General features: G+C 38.9%; 1 protein-coding gene across 1 annotated transcript in view; it reads right to left on the bottom strand.

Moving 5' to 3' along the window:
• Positions 1-938: 938 nt before the first annotated feature.
• The window catches only part of ARGLU1 (arginine and glutamate rich 1), a 31,813-nt gene continuing 13,697 nt past the window's right edge, over positions 939-19,054 (bottom strand). The window contains exons 2-4 of the mRNA XM_062193951.1: positions 18,463-18,688; positions 16,113-16,196; positions 939-1,781 (exon numbers count right to left, since the gene is read on the bottom strand). Of these exons, the coding sequence (XP_062049935.1) occupies positions 1,617-1,781; positions 16,113-16,196; positions 18,463-18,688 (475 nt within the window). The 3' untranslated portion in view covers positions 939-1,616. The remainder of the gene's footprint in view (positions 1,782-16,112; positions 16,197-18,462; positions 18,689-19,054) is intronic.

Here is a 19,054-nt window from a genome sequence, read left to right as displayed (position 1 = left end):
GCAACCTGTATTCCTTAGGAAAATAAACTGATTTTAGAGTAATAGGTATCATGTTCACTAAAAGTTCTCACTACAGTTCATGCCTATTTAAAAATTTATTTTTAAAGATTAAACTGATCTTATTGTTCCTCACAATTACTCATTGAAGACCTCAAAACTAAAGAAATATTTTTCTTAGCATGCACACACAAAATACTCTACCATTTAGTCATCTCAGTAACTAACATTTTCAGCTTAGAGAACAATCAAACGGTCTCAACATACTGGGGAGTATTTACTCTGATGACATGCTTATGCATCTCAGGCAGCATTTTTATATCCATATCCCTTTTGTGAATAAATGTTTTAACACCAGCAGAATTAAACCTTATGTAAGAATGAGGCAGATTCTAGTGTATAAAATGAAACATTTTCTATAAGATTTCACATGCAAAAAAAAAAAATTCTTATAAAAAAGTTTAAGCATGTTTGCTCCAAAAAATAAATGTATAAGTACACTACACTGAAGATGATTTGATTACCTAAGTCTTTTTTTGAAAGTACAAAGCTATGTTCTTTCTGATGGCCCACTTTGAAAATGATTTAAGATTCTGTAAACTTTAAAAGTATTTTTTCTAGTCTTTAATTTGTGGTGATAAATCCTATATCCTAAAACAGAGGCACAGAGTTTGCAAATTCAAATCTTTCTGGGTGTTAGTCTTTCTTAAAAGTCATACTGATGTCATAACTGCTCTATCAGCAAAAAGCAGATTATCTGTAAAAATAGCCATTAAATATTAATTCATAAGTATATTTAATGTACATATAAACCCTATGTTAAAAGTATAAACGAGAGGAAATATCGCATCATTTTAAGACTTCTAAACTGTTGACCATCAAAAAGTAAACCACCCTCTTTAAGACTTAACAGAACTTTTAAAAAAAATTGCTTGAACATATGAATTTAAGACTTTACTTTATTCAGCAAAATCATTTATTTACACAATGGGGAATGCTGGTTTGATTTTGTCAATGAAATAAAAACAAATTGAACAGAGACAATACTGAAATGTATATATATTTTGTATCAGGGTTGACCAACTATTTCCTTACCTGTATCAGGAACATCAAGAGCAACAGTATCACAAGGACACTGGTTTAACAATACACCACACAGGTCCAGAAATACCCTGGGAATTTTCCAATGCAATTACCAACTTTTTCTTTTTTTATAAATATATAAAAAAACAAAAAGTCAGCAAAACCAGCATTATGATGTAATAAACAGAGTATAACTCTGAAGTCAGAGGGTCAGTAAAAACCTTATCAGACCATCCATAGTACACAAAGTGATCTGCTGTTCTTCAGACCACTAGTAGAATCCAAACTGGTGAAAAATATATCACTTTTTAGAAGATAACAATGATCTGATAAGGATTTGACTTAATGGAAGGAAAAGGGGGGAAAAAAAGGAATTGCAGAGCATAGCCCCTATTAGAACAAGCTAACTTTCCAGATTTTCCAAATTAAAAAAAAAAAAAAAAAAAAAAAAGGAAAAAAAAAAAAAAACCACTTCAACATGAAGCTACCATACAAAGTTTTTCCATTTTCTTCGTAAAAAGTTCAGAGTTTGCAATTTAATCCTGGGTTTTTAATGAGAAGGACAGTTTTGGCCTGGACTTCCCCTTGCCCAGGATAATTTTTTGTTCTTCTTTTTGCTGACGCTGTCGCTCTTGTTCTAGTTTCATCCTTTCCTCATGAATCTTTCTTTGTTCTTCAACAATTCTCAACTGTTCTTCAGCCTGAAAGTTAAAAGTAAAAATTAGAACTTCCTGTGAATTGTTTTAAATTAATATTTCTGGTGTCTGGTGACAACTTAAAATTAATATGAACATATAAGAGTATACTTCATAAGGTGTGGTAGAGGGAAAAGAAATGAAGAAACTAGAAAAGATTTCAATTATTACTACACATTTTGTATTTCATTTTCTCATAAAAATTAAATGAACTGTAGGGAATGAAAATGGGGAACAATTCCTACACATTACCTATCATGATCTATACCTCTAGTATGATTAACAGACTGTCAATCAGAAACCAAGGCACAGATTTACTCACAGTGCATCATCTACCAAACGCTATATAATTAGAAAGACATACCAAGAAACCCTGTAAACCTAATTCTTCAGAGGGAAAAGATGAGGAAACCTTGTGACTGGTGACTATAAAATGCTACTGAATTTCATATACATGTGATTAAGTTCCTAAAGTGCCTTAAACTTCTTCATCTCAAGCAATGAACTCTCTACCCACATTTAGCTACAAAGGATTTTCTCTCTTGTACTAATACAGGCCATTCTCATGAACTCTTGCTTTATCAAATCTTTCCCCGTTCCCAGTGTCCCACGGATACCACATCCTCTTTCTTATTTTCCAACCAGGTATAATTTTATTTCCTCTCCCGGGGATCATTGGACAGTGTGTCCTGACTGTCACATCTGAGGATGGCTCCTATCTAGAAGGTAGGACATCCTACAATGCAAAAGACCCACAACAAAGACTCAGCCCACTTCAAACATTAACAGCCTCCAGGGTTCATAGATCTTGTCATAACCCTAGGATTTTAATTTCAGTTATCATCAAACTGTTTTTCCTCCAATCTTGATTACTGCCATCCTTTTAATGCCTTTGCCTTCCTATTCATATTCAAAGCCCAATTTTAAGCTAGTGCCTTCATCTCCATTTTTCTACTGAAATTTTTTCTAGATGGATACAAATTCAGGAATCTTTCTCCATACGCAAATTCTGTTCAAATGTCTTTTTAGAATTCTTTCTTCCCATATATTCTCTAATATAAAAGTAAACTTCACCTAATCACTCTTTTATTGTTTAAAAAATGACTTATTTACTTGAAAGGTACAATTACATAGAGATAAAGAGGGAGAGAGGCAGAGAGAGATCTTTCAACTACTGATTCACTCCCAAATGGCAGCAATGGCCAGGGCTGTGCTATTCCGAAGCCAGGAGCTTTTTTCTGGGTCCCCACATGGGTGCAGGAGCCTAAAGACTTAGGCCAGCCATTGCTGCTTTCCCAGGCACAGTAGCGAGAGCTGGATCACAGGTGGAGTTGTCAGGGACCCAAATAAGTGCCCATATGGGATGACGGTTGGCCTCACCTGCTATACCACAGCACTGGCCCCTTCTTTTTGTCTGTTAATTTTTAAGTAAAATGCAACACTGGACTATAGTCTTTATAGCAGAGGATGGCAAAGGGAATGAAATCTGGTACGTAACATGTTTAAAATTCACCTTATACGAAGGTGAAGGGGACCTTCAAAAAAACATTTGAAGTGCGTAAGAGAAAAAGGTTAAAAGACAGCAGTGTTGGCCGGCGCCGTGGCTTAACAGGCTAATCCTCCGCCTTGCGGTGCAGGCACACCGGGTTCTAGTCCCGGTTGGGGCGCCGGATTCTATCCCAGTTGCCCCTCTTCCAGGCCAGCTCTCTGCTATGGCCCGGGAAGGCAGTGGAGGATGGCCCAAATCCTTGGGCCCTGCACCCGCATGGGAGACCAGGAGAAGCACCTGGCTCCTGGCTTCAGATCAGCGAGATGCGCCGGCCGCAGCGGCCATTGGAGGGTGAACCAACGGCAAAAAGGAAGACCTTTCTGTCTCTCTCTCACTATCCACTCTGTCAAAAAGGAAAAAAAAAAAGGCCGCAGTGTTGGGTACACTGGAAAGGTGGAAGATGGATGACCAAGCAATTTCACTGTAGTCAGAGATAATGAAGATCAGAATTAAAAGCAGTGGGAACCTAGTGAATAAGCAAGGTAGAAAATCCAACAACTGAAATACAGCCTTGCCCCACCTACAGAACACTGTGGCCAAGGATGTAGTATACATATAACAACGGTCCCATAAAATTACAGGACAAAGTCCTATCACCAAGTGACATCACAGCCTTCATAAAATTGTGCCACAATGCACAGTGTGTGTCTGTGGTGAATGTGGTGCAGAGTTACTGTGTTGTGTCATATAAAAGTATAGCACAAAGAATTATGTACAGTGAATATTACTCGGTAATAATAAATTATGATTTATGTACAATGGCCTTCAGAAAGTTCATAGAAAATGTGTATTATGAAAAATATGCAGGAATTTCAAAATGTTTTGCACCAAAAATAAACAACTTTTAAACCCATTTTTCCCCCATAACTCATCCCTTATTTTTTAAAGATTTATTTGAATGTCAAAGTTGCGGGGAGGGGTGGGGTGGGGGGGAGAGGGGTCCTCCATCCGATGGTTTACTCCCCAACTGGCCACAATGGCCAGAGTTGCACTTATCGGGAGCCAGGAGCCAGGAGCCTCCTCCGGGTTTCCCATGTGGGTGCAGGGGCCCAAGGACTCTGGCCATCCTCCACTGCCTTCCCAGGCCACAGCAGAGAGCTGGATTGGAAGTGGAGCAGCTGGGACTCAAACCAGCACCCACATGGGATGCCGGCACCGCAGGCGGTGGCTTTACCTGCCAAGCCACAGCTCCGGCCCCCCCATAACCTTCTAGAGTACCCTTATCTTTACTGTATTTTTTGGTCACTGTACTTGAGTGAACTCCTTCTAATTTTAAGTAAATATAAAACAGCCTAAGCAAGTCCTTCAAGAAGTATTATAGAAGGAGATATTGTGGTCACTGGAAATGAATGTCCCATGCATGTGATGGACCTGGAAACCTCTGGGGGCAGACACAATGTGGAGGTGGAAGACAAAGACACTGATGATTCTACCCTGTGTTGTTTCTACCTCAATTTTTAACAAAAAAAGTTTAAGGAGTAAAATCTTAATTTTAAAACTAGAAAAAAATTTATGGAATAAGGATTTTAAAAAATCTTTTTGTACAGCTCTATAATGTCTGTGTTTTAAAACTGAATGTTCTTAATAAGAGCCAAAAAAGTTCATAAAATTTTTAAGTTTATAATGTGAAAAAGTTACAGCAAGCAAGGGTTAATTTTATTAATGAAGAAAGTTTTATACATTTAGTATAGTGTAAGTATACGGTGTTTATGAAGTCAACAGTAGAATTCAGTAATGTCCAAGGCCTTGACATTCACTGAATGATTTACTCATAGACCCACAGCAAGGTCCATGCATCTAAGCGCTCTATAAAGGAATACCATTTAAACATCATGTATAGCATATTCTTATCTGTACTTTTTCTGTAGTTAGATACAGAAAAGCCTACCATTGTGTTACAATTGCCTTATCAGCGCAGCATCACAGTGTGCAGGTTTGCAGCCTACCCACCACAGGCCAGCGCTGCGGCACAGCATGTAATACTGCCACCTGCAGTGCCAGCATTCCTTATAAGGGCGCCAGTTCAAATCCCGGCTGCTCCTCTTCCAATCCAGCTCTCTGCTGTGGCATGGGAAAGCAGTGAAAGATGGCCCCAAGTCCTTGGGCCCCTGCACCCACATGGAAGACCCAGAAGCTGCTCCTGGCTCTGAATCAGCTCAGCTCTGGCCATTGGGCCTTTTGGGGGAGTGAACTAGCGGATGGAAGATGTTTCTCTCTCTCCTTCTCTGCCTCTGTAACTCTGCCTTTCAAATAAAATAAAATCTTAGAAAAAAAGTTGTTCATGAAAGATTAAAAAAAAAAAAAAAGGCTATCCCATACGATTGCTCAACAACCAACATCACCTAATGACGCAGTCCTCACAAGGTACCCCCACTGTGATGTGATGCACAACTGTATACCTTATTTGTCTCAAAACTTTTTTCTACACTACATTTACAGCTGACTACTAGATACCCAACTAGGAGACCTAGTGGTTCCTTTACAATGTGACATGTTTAATGCTTACATTTTGACCAAATCCTTAAAATACATAAACACTTTCCACCTCCTCCACTGCCAGCCAAACTCTATACTTTGCCTTCTCTTCTTCTGTCCCATCATAACCAATCACAAAGTTTAATTCTTCTACATTCTCTCCATCTGAAGTCCATTTCTATTATCACACCAGTGCAGAGCCACATATCTCGGGCACAATTAAAATAGCATCCCTGCTTCCAGAGTGTCCTGCAATTTTTACATCATACTGCTGGACCTGACTCCTGATCATGGCTCGCTTGCCTTCAAATATCCAATGATTCCACTGGCAACAGAATACAACTTAAATTCCTGTATTAGCATGCTTCCGTAAGACTTCATACTTTGCTCTGCTCTGGCTCCACTTGTGTTCCTACTACGTATTAAATTACCCTTTCTTTTCTATCTCCATCACTTCTCCTTTGCTCGTTCCATTCTCCTCCTACATAATCCTATCTGTACTTTGGAAACCATCTCAAATAGTCTCTCTTTCTTATACTTTTAGTGGTATCACCAAAAAAATTATCTGCCTTTGATTATCTTCAGATACTTTATTTATACTAACACTTTGGAGTGTTGGGTGCATGCAAGTGAATCAAGCCACAGTAAAGTTTTTTTGCTTGTGTGCATACATGGGGACCTTTGCCAATAGAATCAATACCAAGACTCAGTTTTCCCTAGGGCTCTCACTCAGCTCTGGGAAAGCGTATTAGAACCTTCAAAAATCTTAAAAAGCCAGCGCCGCGGCTCAATAGGCTAATCCTCCGCCTTGCGGTGCCAGCACACCAGGTTCTAGTCCCCATCGGGGCGCCAGATTCTGTCCCGGTTGCCCCTCTTCCAGGCCAGCTCTCTGCTGTGGCCAGGGAGTGCAGTGGAGGATGGCCCAAGTGCTTGGGCCTTGCACCCCATGGGAGACCAGGATAGGCACCTAGCTCCTGCCTTCGGATCAGCGCGAAGCACCGGCTGCAGCGTGGCGGCCATTGGAGAGTGAACCAACAGCAAAGGAAGACCTTTCTCTCTGTCTCTCTCTCTCTCACTGTCCACTCTGCTTGTCAAAAAAAAAAAAAAAAAATTAAAACCTCAACCTTAAATAGAGATCTAATTAAAATCAGACATAATAATATATAACTCTGTTATACTGACAAATTCAAAAGTGTGACAGTATTGCCATTGTATAAAAGCACTTTGATAATATCTAAATGTTAGCTTTACCATACTTATAACCCAGCAATTTTATTTTCTAGAATTTATCTTACAAGTATACCTGCACTGAGGCAAAACTGATATATTCATGCAGTTATTCATTGCAACACAGTTTGTGGAAAAAAAAAAAAACAGGGATAAATAGATTATTTACCAATATGGGACTAATTAAATAATGGAAGATGTACATAAGAAAATACCATTCAGCTGGTAAAGAAAACAAAAAGGAAATTATACAAAGGAAATGTAAAAAATTTTCCAAGTTGTATTGTTCAGTGAGAAAAACCAAAATGCTAGGGCTGGCATTGTGGCATGGCAGATTAAGCCACTGCTTAGATGCCAATTCAAGCCCTGGCTGCTCCACTTCCAATCCAACTCCTTGCTAATATGCCTTGGAAAGTAGCAGAAGATGGTACCAAGTGCTTGGGCCTCTGTCACCCATGTGGGAGACCAAGATGGGAGTTGTTGGCTCCTGACTTCAGCCTGTGGATATTTGGGAAATGAACCAGCAAATGAAAGATATTTTTCTCTCAAAATATGGGGAAAGAATGTATACTTTTGTGCAAAAAAGGGACAATATTAAACATACCTCCTTAAATATGCCTTTTCAAAACTCTAGAAAAATTAAAAACATAACTACAATTTCTGGAAATGGGGATGAAGTGGGTGGGTGCAAGAAAACTGAGGGATTTCACTATTGTTCTAAAATACAATTATATGATTACATCACCTAGTTAAAAGCTAAAAACAAAATTTTTACAGTAAAGCAACTTTTCTTCATAGAAATTTAATTATACTATTACAATGAAATTAACCGTAGTTTGGGTAAACAATCAACTTTAATTAAAACTTTTTTTTTAAGACTTATTTATTAGAAGGAGAGAGTGACAATGGGAAGTTATCTTCTAGCTGCTGGTTCACTCCCCCAAATGACTGATAGCCAGTGCTAGTCCAAATCACAAGCCAGGAGCCTGGTGCTCCATCTAGGTCTCCCTTGTGGATGGCAGGGACCAAGTACCTGGGCCACCATCCATGGCTGCTTTCCCACGCACATCACCAAGGAGCTGGATCTAAAGCAGAGCAGCCAGTACTTACTTGAAATAGCAATCTGAAATGGGACTGGTGTGCTAGAATGCTCCCCCCATTTGTTTTAAGTCTACAAATGTAGGCAAGGATTAACCCTCAGAGCTAAGATACCAACTAGTAGGTTTTTTTTTTTTTTTTTTTTTGACAGGCAGAGTGGACAGTGAGAGAGAGAGACAGAGAGAAAGGTCTTCCTTTGCTGTTGGTTCACCCTCCAATGGCCGCCATGGCCCGTGCGCTGCGGCCGGCGCACCGTGCTGATCCAAAGGCAGGAGCCAGGTGCTTCTCCTGGTCTCCCATGGGGTGCAGGGCCCAAGCACTTGGGCCATCCTCCACTGCCTTCCCGGGCCATAGCAGAGAGCTGGCCTGGAAGAGGGGCAACCGGGACAGAATCTGGTGCCCCGACCGGGACTAGAACCCGGTGTGCTGGCGCCGCAAGGCGGAGGATTAGCCTACTGAGCCACGGCGCTGGCCCAACTAGTAGTTCTTAATAATGCAATTATTTGGGGAAAAAATTGAGCAAATGTGCTACCTTTAATACAATTTTTTGTATTTTGTTATATCTTTTAAGCGTAAATGTTACTCAATTGGACTTGACGTCCCCCCCAAATTTAAAATCAAAAGTCATGTCTCATTTTTATATATTTCAAAACAATAAAAAAGTTGTTTCCTGCTCTTCCTCCTTTCAGTGTGGCAGGACCCTGTATTTTGCCAGGTGTTTTTCTAAACCCTAGCCTCCCTCTGTAGTTAACTTTTTCCTTCCTGAGGATTCCACCCCTATTGTTTCACACTTATGCAGAAGACTATTTGCACTGAGGAGTGGGGTAGTTCATCTATGTACCTGCACTCATAAGGACTGTGTGATGTACATCCTGGAGACCAAGCAGAAAGCTAACACCTACAATAGTTAAGTCATTACAACAGGGTTAGCCTTCCTAACGACTACGCTCAGGACTCTGCTCCCTAACCCAATGAGTGACTACTGAGAAGGAATACACAAAATTATAGTGCACCATGACAGCTGAAGGGCTGCTTTACCTCTGTCCCCTTCTCTACCCACAGGGTTTGCTGACTTTGTAAATATCATTTTGCTCAGCATTTTCCTTCCTATGTTGTCTATAGACTTAATCAATGTGTCCTTGGCAATCATTTCTATAGCAGATAGGAATACCAACATCTACTCTCTATTGGAAGTGTGTGTCTGTGAAATTTTATAAAATGAAAAGATAGAAAGCAGCAATTAGGAACCACGACTCCGCTCAGAAATGTGATTTTCTGCAACTTCCAGGACACAAATCCTATCCACGGTCACTTGTAATTTTAAACCCTTATCTTTTCCACTATAACCTACATTTAAAGTAACTAATAAGAAAATATTTTAAAAACCAGGCCTGGCGTTGTGGCGTAGTAGGTAAGGCCACCATCTGCAACACTGATACCCTAACTGGGTGCCAGTTTAAGTCATGGCTGCGTCACTTCTGGATCCAGCTCCCTGCTAATGTGCCCGGAAAAGCAGCAGCAAGTACCTGGGCCCTGCCATGCATATGAGAGACCTAGATGGAGTTTCGCACTGCTGACTTTGCCTGGGTCCGGTCCTTGCCATTGTGGCCATTTGGGAGGTGAACCAGATAATGGAAGATCTCAGTCTATCTCCCTCTCTCTCTGTCACTCTGCCTTACAAATAAATAATTTTTTTAAAAATTTGATCCAATTAGTTCTGACCCTTAAAGGTTACAATGTATTAGTAAAAAGTCTTCATGTACAAGGTTAAAAAAGAGCACAAAAAGGTAAGACACAAAGATCCCCTTTATTCTAATAGGGTTACCTCCTTGAGGTATACAATTTGCCAAATCTATCCTTATGCGGTATCAGCAACCATTAAAAAAATGTGTACTACTGCCCACTCTACATCCTTTTCTTTTCTGTTAATCAGGAACAAGCTTCTCACACTGACTAAAAATCTTTAACTGACTTACCCATCACTTCAATCAAATTAAAAATATATGACATTGACATTTAGCGTCATCTATTTCCACTTCTTAAAATAGGTACATGCAATACTCTGAGCCACGTTAAGAACTATGCTGTTTCGACTTATAAACTCTACCATAAGGGGATTAAGTCCCAAATCACTATCCACTGAACAAAACTAAGGCTCTTTAGGTGGGAAAAAATATGTTCCTTGCTTCTTCCTGCTTTTGGTGGTCACCAGGGCTTTTTGGCCTATGAACACATCACTTTTATCCTTAAAATTCTTTTTGTCTGTCTTCATATCACCCCATGTGTTTGTGTGTGTGGATTCTATAGCAGTTTTTTTTTTTTTTTTTAAACAGGCAGAGTGGACAGTAAGAAAGAGAGAGAGAGAGAGAGAAAGGTCTTCCTTTGCCGTTGGTTCACTCTCCAATGGCCGCCCTGGCCGGCGCGCTGCAGCCGGCACATCGCGCTGATCCGAAGGCAGGAGCTGGCCTGGAAGAAGGGCAACCGGGACAGAATCCGGCGCCCCGATGGGGACTAGAACCTGGTGTGCTGGCGCCGCAAGGCGGAGGATTAGCCTATTGAGCTGCGGCGCCGGCCTATAGCAGTTTGACAGCCTTTCTTCATCACGTCCCCTTTCTATCCCTTTCAGTCCTATCTGGTATTGTTTCTGCAATCTTGTGGGTCTCTGTCCATTTCCTGATGCTGTAACAGAGCACAGACTAGGTAAACTATAAGGTTCTGGAGGCTGGGAAGTGCAACATTAGGGGGTTAGCATCCTCAGAAGGCATGATTACAGGACAACAGTGTATGCGAGGTGGGAGCAAGAGCAGATGAAACTCCAGTATAACTGACATTCATCCATTCATGAGCTCAAACCTCACAACACCATCACAGTGCAAATAAAGTTTACACCTGGGTTTTTAGAGGGGCCAGGCATTCAAACCATTAAGTCTCCCCCATGTCACACCATTCAGATGACACCCCTCGCAGGTTCCCCCACTTCAATCATCTCATCAACTCCTGGATTTTGCTGAGATGCCTCAATCTAGGAATCACTTGCACTCTTTTCCAATCATGAACACTTTATAATCCGAATCAACTGAAATTTCCCCCCAAAACATCAAGAGTTGATTCCTTTTATTTTTAGTTTATTCTTCACTATCTCCAGTTGCTCTATAGCTGTACAGAGTCCTCTTTGGCTAAATATGAAAGTATACTATTTCTAAGTTTTGCCTTCCATACAGTGTAACTGTAACTCACAAGTGAGCTAGGTTTTCTACAATGTTAATAACCACTCCCCATACTTTTAGCTCAAAACAGACATTCTGAAGTCAGAGCCTGAAATTAGCATCACCAGGCCGAAATCTGGGTGTTAGCAGAGCCATACTCTTCTTTGGAGACTTTTTACAAGAGGACAGCAACTTGCCTCTTCCAGCTTCTAGAGGCTTCAAGCGGTTCCTTGTTTTCTAATTACATCACTTCCATCTTCCAACCTGCTGTTTTTACTTCAGTTTCTCCTATCTGTTCTATGTGGTGAATCTCCCGCTATTTCTCTCTTAACAGGATACACATGATGGCATTTAAGATCACCAGATAACCCTGAATAAACTTAGCATTTCAAGATACTTAATCACATCTGCAGCCTCCTCCCCCCTCTGGCTATTTAAGCTAGCATTCAGATTTTAGGAATTACAACACATATAGCCTTGGGGGAAAGGGCCATTTTTCAGCCTACCATGTAGATGTATTAAAAAACAAATTCTGCTTACATTTTTGAAACAGTTTTGTACATAACCAACTTTAAAATATGGTATTTATTTTCTTATCAAACTAGCAAGCTAGGCAAGGGGGAAGGATACAACTACGTAAATATTAGAGAAATACATACATCTAAAATGTGTAATTTACATGTATTTTAAAACCCCAAAGAACCCTCACCACCAAAATTGTTGTCCTTCCTCTGACTAGCATGTTGCTTATTTATAATTTTATTAAAAACTGTTTTCATGACTCGTAGTTTACATGGAGATTAATGAAGCAGATGCTATTCTTTTGTGTTTTTTATCATCTCCAGGAGAGTTTGAGAGTAATTCTTCCTACTGACTCAACCTCCTGCAAGAACGTTTTATTTCACAGCAACATCTATCACCTTTTATTTAGTCTGCTTCCCTTGCCAAATTATAAGATTCATATACACTTCAGATTAACATCTGGGATTTTTCCAGGCACATAATTTAAACTTCTCTATTTATTAACAATCATCTTTCAAATATTCAAAGATAATCGCACATGATACGATATGAACTCAAGAACTGGGAACCAATCTGCCGAAAAGCCAAGTCTAGCTACATCTGGGTTTGTTTTTATTTGATTTTACAAATCAAGTATGTTTGTTACTGATTCATAACTTTCTGTATCCTTATGGACAAACCAAGTAACTTGGTAACACAATTTGAAACTGAAATGAGCAAAAACTTATGGACCAGAGCTGATTTTCTTATTTTAGTGAAAACATGCAGCCAAACTAACATTTTTTACAGTCGTAACTCAGTTCAACCTCTGAATTGGGTGCTTGGTGTCATGGTTAAGACACCGGCCAGGATGACTGCATCCCATTTTGGAGTGCCTGGGTTCAGTCCCGGCTCTGTCCCGAATTCCAGCTCACTGCTGATGTGCAGGCTGGGAGACTTGAGTGACAGCTCAGGTAGCTGCATCCCTGCCACCTTTGTGAGACATCTGGATTGTTCCCAGCTTTGGCTTGGCCCAGCCCTAGCCATGGCAGGCATTTTGGAAGTTAACCAGCAGATGGGGTCTGTCTCTCAAATAAAATAAATTTGAAAAACTTAAAATTAGGGAGTTGGTCTTTAACCATTTTTCAAAGATATCATTGTGTTATTTTTTAATAGTTACAATGTTTTAAGAATCTACCACTCAGTTTCACAGCACTTTCTTTTTCAACCTTTCTTCAAACTTTCAAAATCATACCTCACAATATTCCTCACAAATTTCTTACTATACCCAATGGCTTATTATTATTTTCACCACTTCCTAGTACAATTACTATCATTTTCCCACTATCAAGAGCTTAGATACTCTTTCCTTCGTTCTATTTTCCAAAAGGTCTTTCTGTGCCATGCTTAATTAATTCTACCACATTCCCGTTTATTTCCTATTTAAAATTTCCTATCAAGGCCCACTTTAAGGGGTATCTCTTAGGAAGATTTCCCAGGGTACCCAGGGCAATTATGTCAATTATCGCATATTATCCATATCACTCAGCAAATTTTCCGTGTTATTAGTTAACTTGGGAGTTGAGTTGTTATACCAACAATTATTAAGAAACAAATATATAGATTTTAGTGAATAGTTTGGCCATTCTCTTCCCTTATTATCTGGACACTGGAATTTTTTCTTTTATTCTTGTTTTATATAATGTATAGAACAATAAATTGAACACATTTATAGCATATTTATGATGTCACAAAGCAACTGCTGGATCAACAAGATAAATTACCACTATTGATACACCTAGGAGAGTTCCATGTGGTCTACAATATTCTCTTCCTACATGCAAAGGATCCTACTGTACCTTCCTAATAGAACCAACTTTAAAATTTTTTCTCCAACATGAAAAATAATTTCTTATGTACCCAATTATACTGAACACAGCAAATGCTTTAAATATGTCCAAATTCTTACTCAACTTTCTTAAAATGCAACTCCTGTTCCCCCAGATATCTTCACTGCAGTGTATCAACAACTCACCATCACAATAGTGTCACACCCTTGTGTATCAAATTTAAATGTGTGTGTTCTTGAACATGCTACTTTGAAGCATGACCACAGACCAGTGACAGTCTGCAAAAACTCAAATGAACAAGCAGAAACCAAGAACACGTGTCTTAAAAGCTTTGATATGTGACCTCATTTTTCCAGTATCCCATCATATTATATTTTGCAAAAACAGAAGTTTGAGATAATCTAGGACTAAAAAGCAAAAACGGGCCATTTTATTACTATTTGAGAAGTACTCCTCTAGGGGAAACTTATCTTCTCCCAGAAAGTAACCCAAGGAAGTTATATTTTTATGGTTCATTAGCATAAACAAACAAGGCTGTTCAAGAGAGATGAGGTGGCACACTGTTCCTAGCTATCTCAAGGTCAAAAGAGCTGAGAAGTTTCCAGGAAGTACACAGAACAAAACCACCACAGCTATCCCATCTCTTTATCATGTCCTCAGAGGAATTCTCATTTCATCTGCCAATCATGTTTTTATTCTCTTCTGCAATGGCCATGCCCCACAAAACAGACTATTTTCACCCTTCAAAGCTCAACCTTCAAAACTCAAATTAAAATTCACACTTTCTCTCCCTGTAACTTCCTATGACCTGCAATGAGATTCTCTCTTCACATGCAACCACTAAAAAGGCATTATTGTATACAATATTCAGAAGCAAGGAATGGTACCTTAAAATGATTCATCCATTTCACTCACATCGCTTTTTTCTACTAAGCAGTTTTAAGGTCTTTCACTGAGAAATCAGGAATAAGGCCTTTTAATGCAGATTCTACTATGGCCTTCACAAAAGCCAGGACATGATTATTTATGAAGAATTCATTGTGTCATGCTCATTAAGTTTCCAGTACTGTCTCTTATTTGGGACACCCACTCTTTTAAAACATCATATTCTAGAAACAATTGCCTTAATCTTTCACATTCTTATCTACTATAAGATAGTAGTCTTATAGTCTTCCATAGTAGTCCATAGTCTTCCTTCATCCAGAGTCTCACAATGGGATCTAATGTCAACTCATCAGACTCTCTGGGCTCTTCTGTGCATTTATAAGCAAGCAATAGAATTGCATTTTTACATTACCAAAGCTTGTAACTTGCTTTTGTTTTCCCAGTTAACATGATGACATTAGCAGCAAGTATATTTCTTTGATAGTATTATCCTCATCGCTTTTCCAGATATTTCTCTAAAACCACAAGTCTCCATCCCTGGGCACTGAATAACAAGTACCCGCCTCTGCCATCATAACTAAATTTTCTTCTATCTCTGATCTGTATTCTCACTATGAAGCAGTCTTCCTGAATATCACCCTAATAAGAGTTTCAAAATACCCAACTACCCTCTTATGTTTTGGATTATGTATATTCATGTATTGAATATATTCATGTATTATGTATATTCATTTATGTATATTCATGTCCTTTAAGTCTAGCTTTTTTCTTCCTCAGACTATCAAAATATATTCATTCTTAAATCAAAAAAAGCTTAGGACACCAAAAACGTATTCTACGTTAAATATGCTAGTATGGAGGCTAGGGTTGTATACAGCTGGTTACACAGCCACTTGTGATGCTGTGTCCCATATCTTATATTAGAATTCCGGTTTGTGTCCTGGCTGCTCTGCTTCTGACCCAAGTTTCCTGCTAATGTCTGTGGGAGGGCAGCAGAAGAAGGCCCACATGCTACTCATGTGAGACCAGGATGGAGTTCCCAGGTCCTGGCTTTGGTCTGACCCAGACTTGGCTGTTGCAGCTATTTGGGGAGTGAATCTGCAAGTGGAATATTCCTTTGGCTCTACCTCTCTCTCCTTCTCTGCCCTTCAAATAAATAAATAAATAGTATGTGCTTTAAAAACAACACAAAATTAAATGAAAAATGTAAATGATAGTTTTCTATTAAAGAAAAAAATTCCCCTCAATGTTTGCATTTTGGTTTATTAGTTTTAAAATTGCTCTGAATCAACTTTTACATATATCTTTAGCATTCAATTACTGAAGTTAATTCGTAAACCAGGCACAGGAAACAATCTACTATATACGCTGGCTACTGATTAAGTAACAGGGCAACTACTTCAAAATGAAATGCTGAGTAATAGTTGGTTTAATTCTCTGCCAGATTTGGTTATTAGTTTTTAAAAGACTTAGGAAAATTAGGAAAGAGGTTAGGATAAGAAAAAATGGGGGTGGGGGTACAGGATAAGTACTCCTTTATGCTTACCAGTTTGGCTTGTGCTTCTGCAATTTTTCGGTTATTCTCTTCCAGTATTCGCTCTAGCTCCTCACGTTTTGCACGTTCTTCCTCCTAAAGGGGAGGACATGTTAAGATGTTAGAAAAATGAAATGTTTATTTGTACTGATAAATATTTACTAATCTTCCTCTGAACTTTTTTGATCTGACTTACGGGGCAGCTTTATAGCTACCTTCTGTCTGACAATGATAAACTGCAGCCACTAAAATTGGTTGCTAGCACTAAATTTAAATCATCCCTCCCAGTCCAAACAGCAACCGACTAAACCCTCCCTAAGGATAGTTTCCTGGCAATTATTACTAATACTTTAATATCACACAAATCAACAAGGACAACTACAAAACTGGATAGTATTTACCAAATTAAAAAAATAATATATAAAATATAAATAAAGTGAATATTTGTCTCACCAATTATGTATACCTACGTATTCTTTACCTATACTCCTTTAATCAGCATTAAAAGTTGAATATTTACTGTCTTGTCCAGTGTCCTGCAGAGTGTGCTCCTCGGCTGCCATACGCGCCAGCTTCCTCTTTAAAATGATTTGTACTGTTAGCTTGGCAATACCTGCATCAGCAGCTCAACCATTTATAAAGAAACAACATACAAGGAAGGCTGAGCTGAGGAATGCAGATGTTTATGGTAAGAAGGAACAAAAAATGTAATTCATCATTCCTAAGGCAAACAATTAATAAGAAAAATACATTTACTGTTAGTGAAAAATACAAATGGTAATCCATACTTCATGGAACTAAGGGCTTCTTCCATGGGGAAAATGGACTTAACATTCAGATGTTGACAATTTCTAAAGGCAGCTTATATTGTCATCTACAGTCTGAACTGAAATTCAGGAATCCAGGGGATGCATGGTCAGGAAATAAAATTCTGTAATTTATTTTCTCTTGGAGAATTTAATGATTTTATAATGCAAACTATATGAAGATTGCTTGATGGATTGGGCAGTGTTCAGATCACAGCATACATATTCAAATGATTTTAATATTTGGAAAGATTGTCAGAGGGTTGTGTCCGTGTAAAAAAAAATTGTTAATATGAAACAAAAAGGAAATGAAGAGAAAAAAATCTTACTATGATTAATAACTCGCTACAAGACAGCACCATTACTCCAAAAATATCTTAATTTTTAAAAGCATGCATATAAATAAAAATTTATACATTCAATTTCATAGTCTATGAAATCCACAATAGACATGTATATCTAGTTAACAGGACAAGGGAAAATGCGTTTTAAAAGCTAAGCTTACTGGAAAGATTTAATATGATGTCAACTTGTCCACAATAACACTGACGAAAAACGACAATGAGTCATATTTTGAGTCAAATATTTCAGTTCAAGAAAATAGAACTACAGAATTTTCTGTATCACACACCAGAGGGATCCATATTCATTATGCAAACTATATTGACGGACACTCAGGGCTGCACAATAATTTGCCTTGAGTATTTCAGTGACTTTGACCAAGTTTTAGGATCCTGGAGTAATCAGTGCAAACAAGCCATAAAGCTTCAGTAGCAAATTACTGTCTCACAGAAAGACATTTTCAACTTCTGCTCCAGCTGCTGATAAAACAAATCATGTGTTTAGCTTGACTCCAGACAAGGACAACCTGTTCCTTCATAACTCTCTAGAGAAAAAAAGGAGTTGTTAGTAGATACTAAAAAAGTGGATGAATAATCTGGACATTTTTCCTAAAAAGATTCCTTGAAACACATTAGGAAATGGAGGGCCTTATGATCAGAATGCTAGAATTAGTCCATTGTGTTGAAGCAGGATTTGGGGAAGGAGTAAAGAATAAAAGGAGGAAAAAAAGGGTGAGAAAACCTATTTATCAAAAGCAGGTACTGTCACTCAACGTTAGGCCCTGCTCTTTTTAATCTGACTGAAGGCAAAAAGCCTCTCACAGTCTAGGTAACAGAGTGTTAACAGAAAAGAATATACAACCACAGGTGGAATTTTAACCTTTTCCCTTTACCGCTCCCGGTCTTCCCCAACCCTCCCAAAAAAGAATATAGTCCTGCAGCCATGGCAAAAGTTTCAAACACTTCTCAAATAGTAAGTCAGTTCCATTAAATCAAAAAGTATCCTTGAGTAAGTTTAATGAAAAAGTAAACTTTTATGTATCAGTCAGCAGTTCTGAATAGGCTAAAAAATTAACTTTGCAGCAATGTAAGTTTAGATGAGAAAGGAATTAGATAGTCTGTATTCCATCTCTTTCTGAACTGAGCAGGAGACACAACCCAACACTGAAAGTTTTGCCATGGACTGTCTCTACTTTCCAAACGACCGAGCGTTACCTCTCTAGCTTTTTGTGCTGCAAGCTCAGCTTGTCTCTGTCGCTCGAGTTCTTCGAGCAACTGCTTTTCCATGATGCGCTTGGCTTCCTCCACCCTTCGGAGAACTTCTCGCTCAATTTCATCCTTCCTTTTCTCCAATTCTTCCTCTACTCTTTTTGCCACCAATTCTTCCACTCTTCGCGCCGTTTCTTCCTCAATGAGTTTTTCTTCTATTTCCTGCTGCCGACTAGCAAACAAAGTAGAAAAATGATTTTTAAAAAGTAGGAATTTAAGGGACAGCACTGTGGCGTAGCAGGTAAAGCTGCCACCTGTGCTAGTTCTAGTCCTGGCTGCTCCACTTCCAATCCAGCTCTCTGCTATGGCCTGGGAAAGCAGAACATGGCCCAAGTGCTTGGGCCCCTGTACCCATGTGGGAGACACATAATAAGCTCTTGAGCTCCTGTTTTCGCATCAACCAGCTCTGGCCATTTGGGGAAGGAAACAGTGGATATAGGATTTCTCTCTCTCTGCCTTTCTGGAACACTGCCTTTCAAATAATAAATAAATCTTTAAACAAAAAAAAAGTAGGAATTAAAACAAGTTAAGTCTATCA

The sequence above is a fragment of the Lepus europaeus genome, chromosome 6 (assembly GCF_033115175.1).
Source record: "Lepus europaeus isolate LE1 chromosome 6, mLepTim1.pri, whole genome shotgun sequence".
Classification (NCBI taxonomy): domain Eukaryota; kingdom Metazoa; phylum Chordata; class Mammalia; order Lagomorpha; family Leporidae; genus Lepus; species Lepus europaeus.
This window is presented reverse-complemented; position numbering and strand designations above follow the sequence as displayed.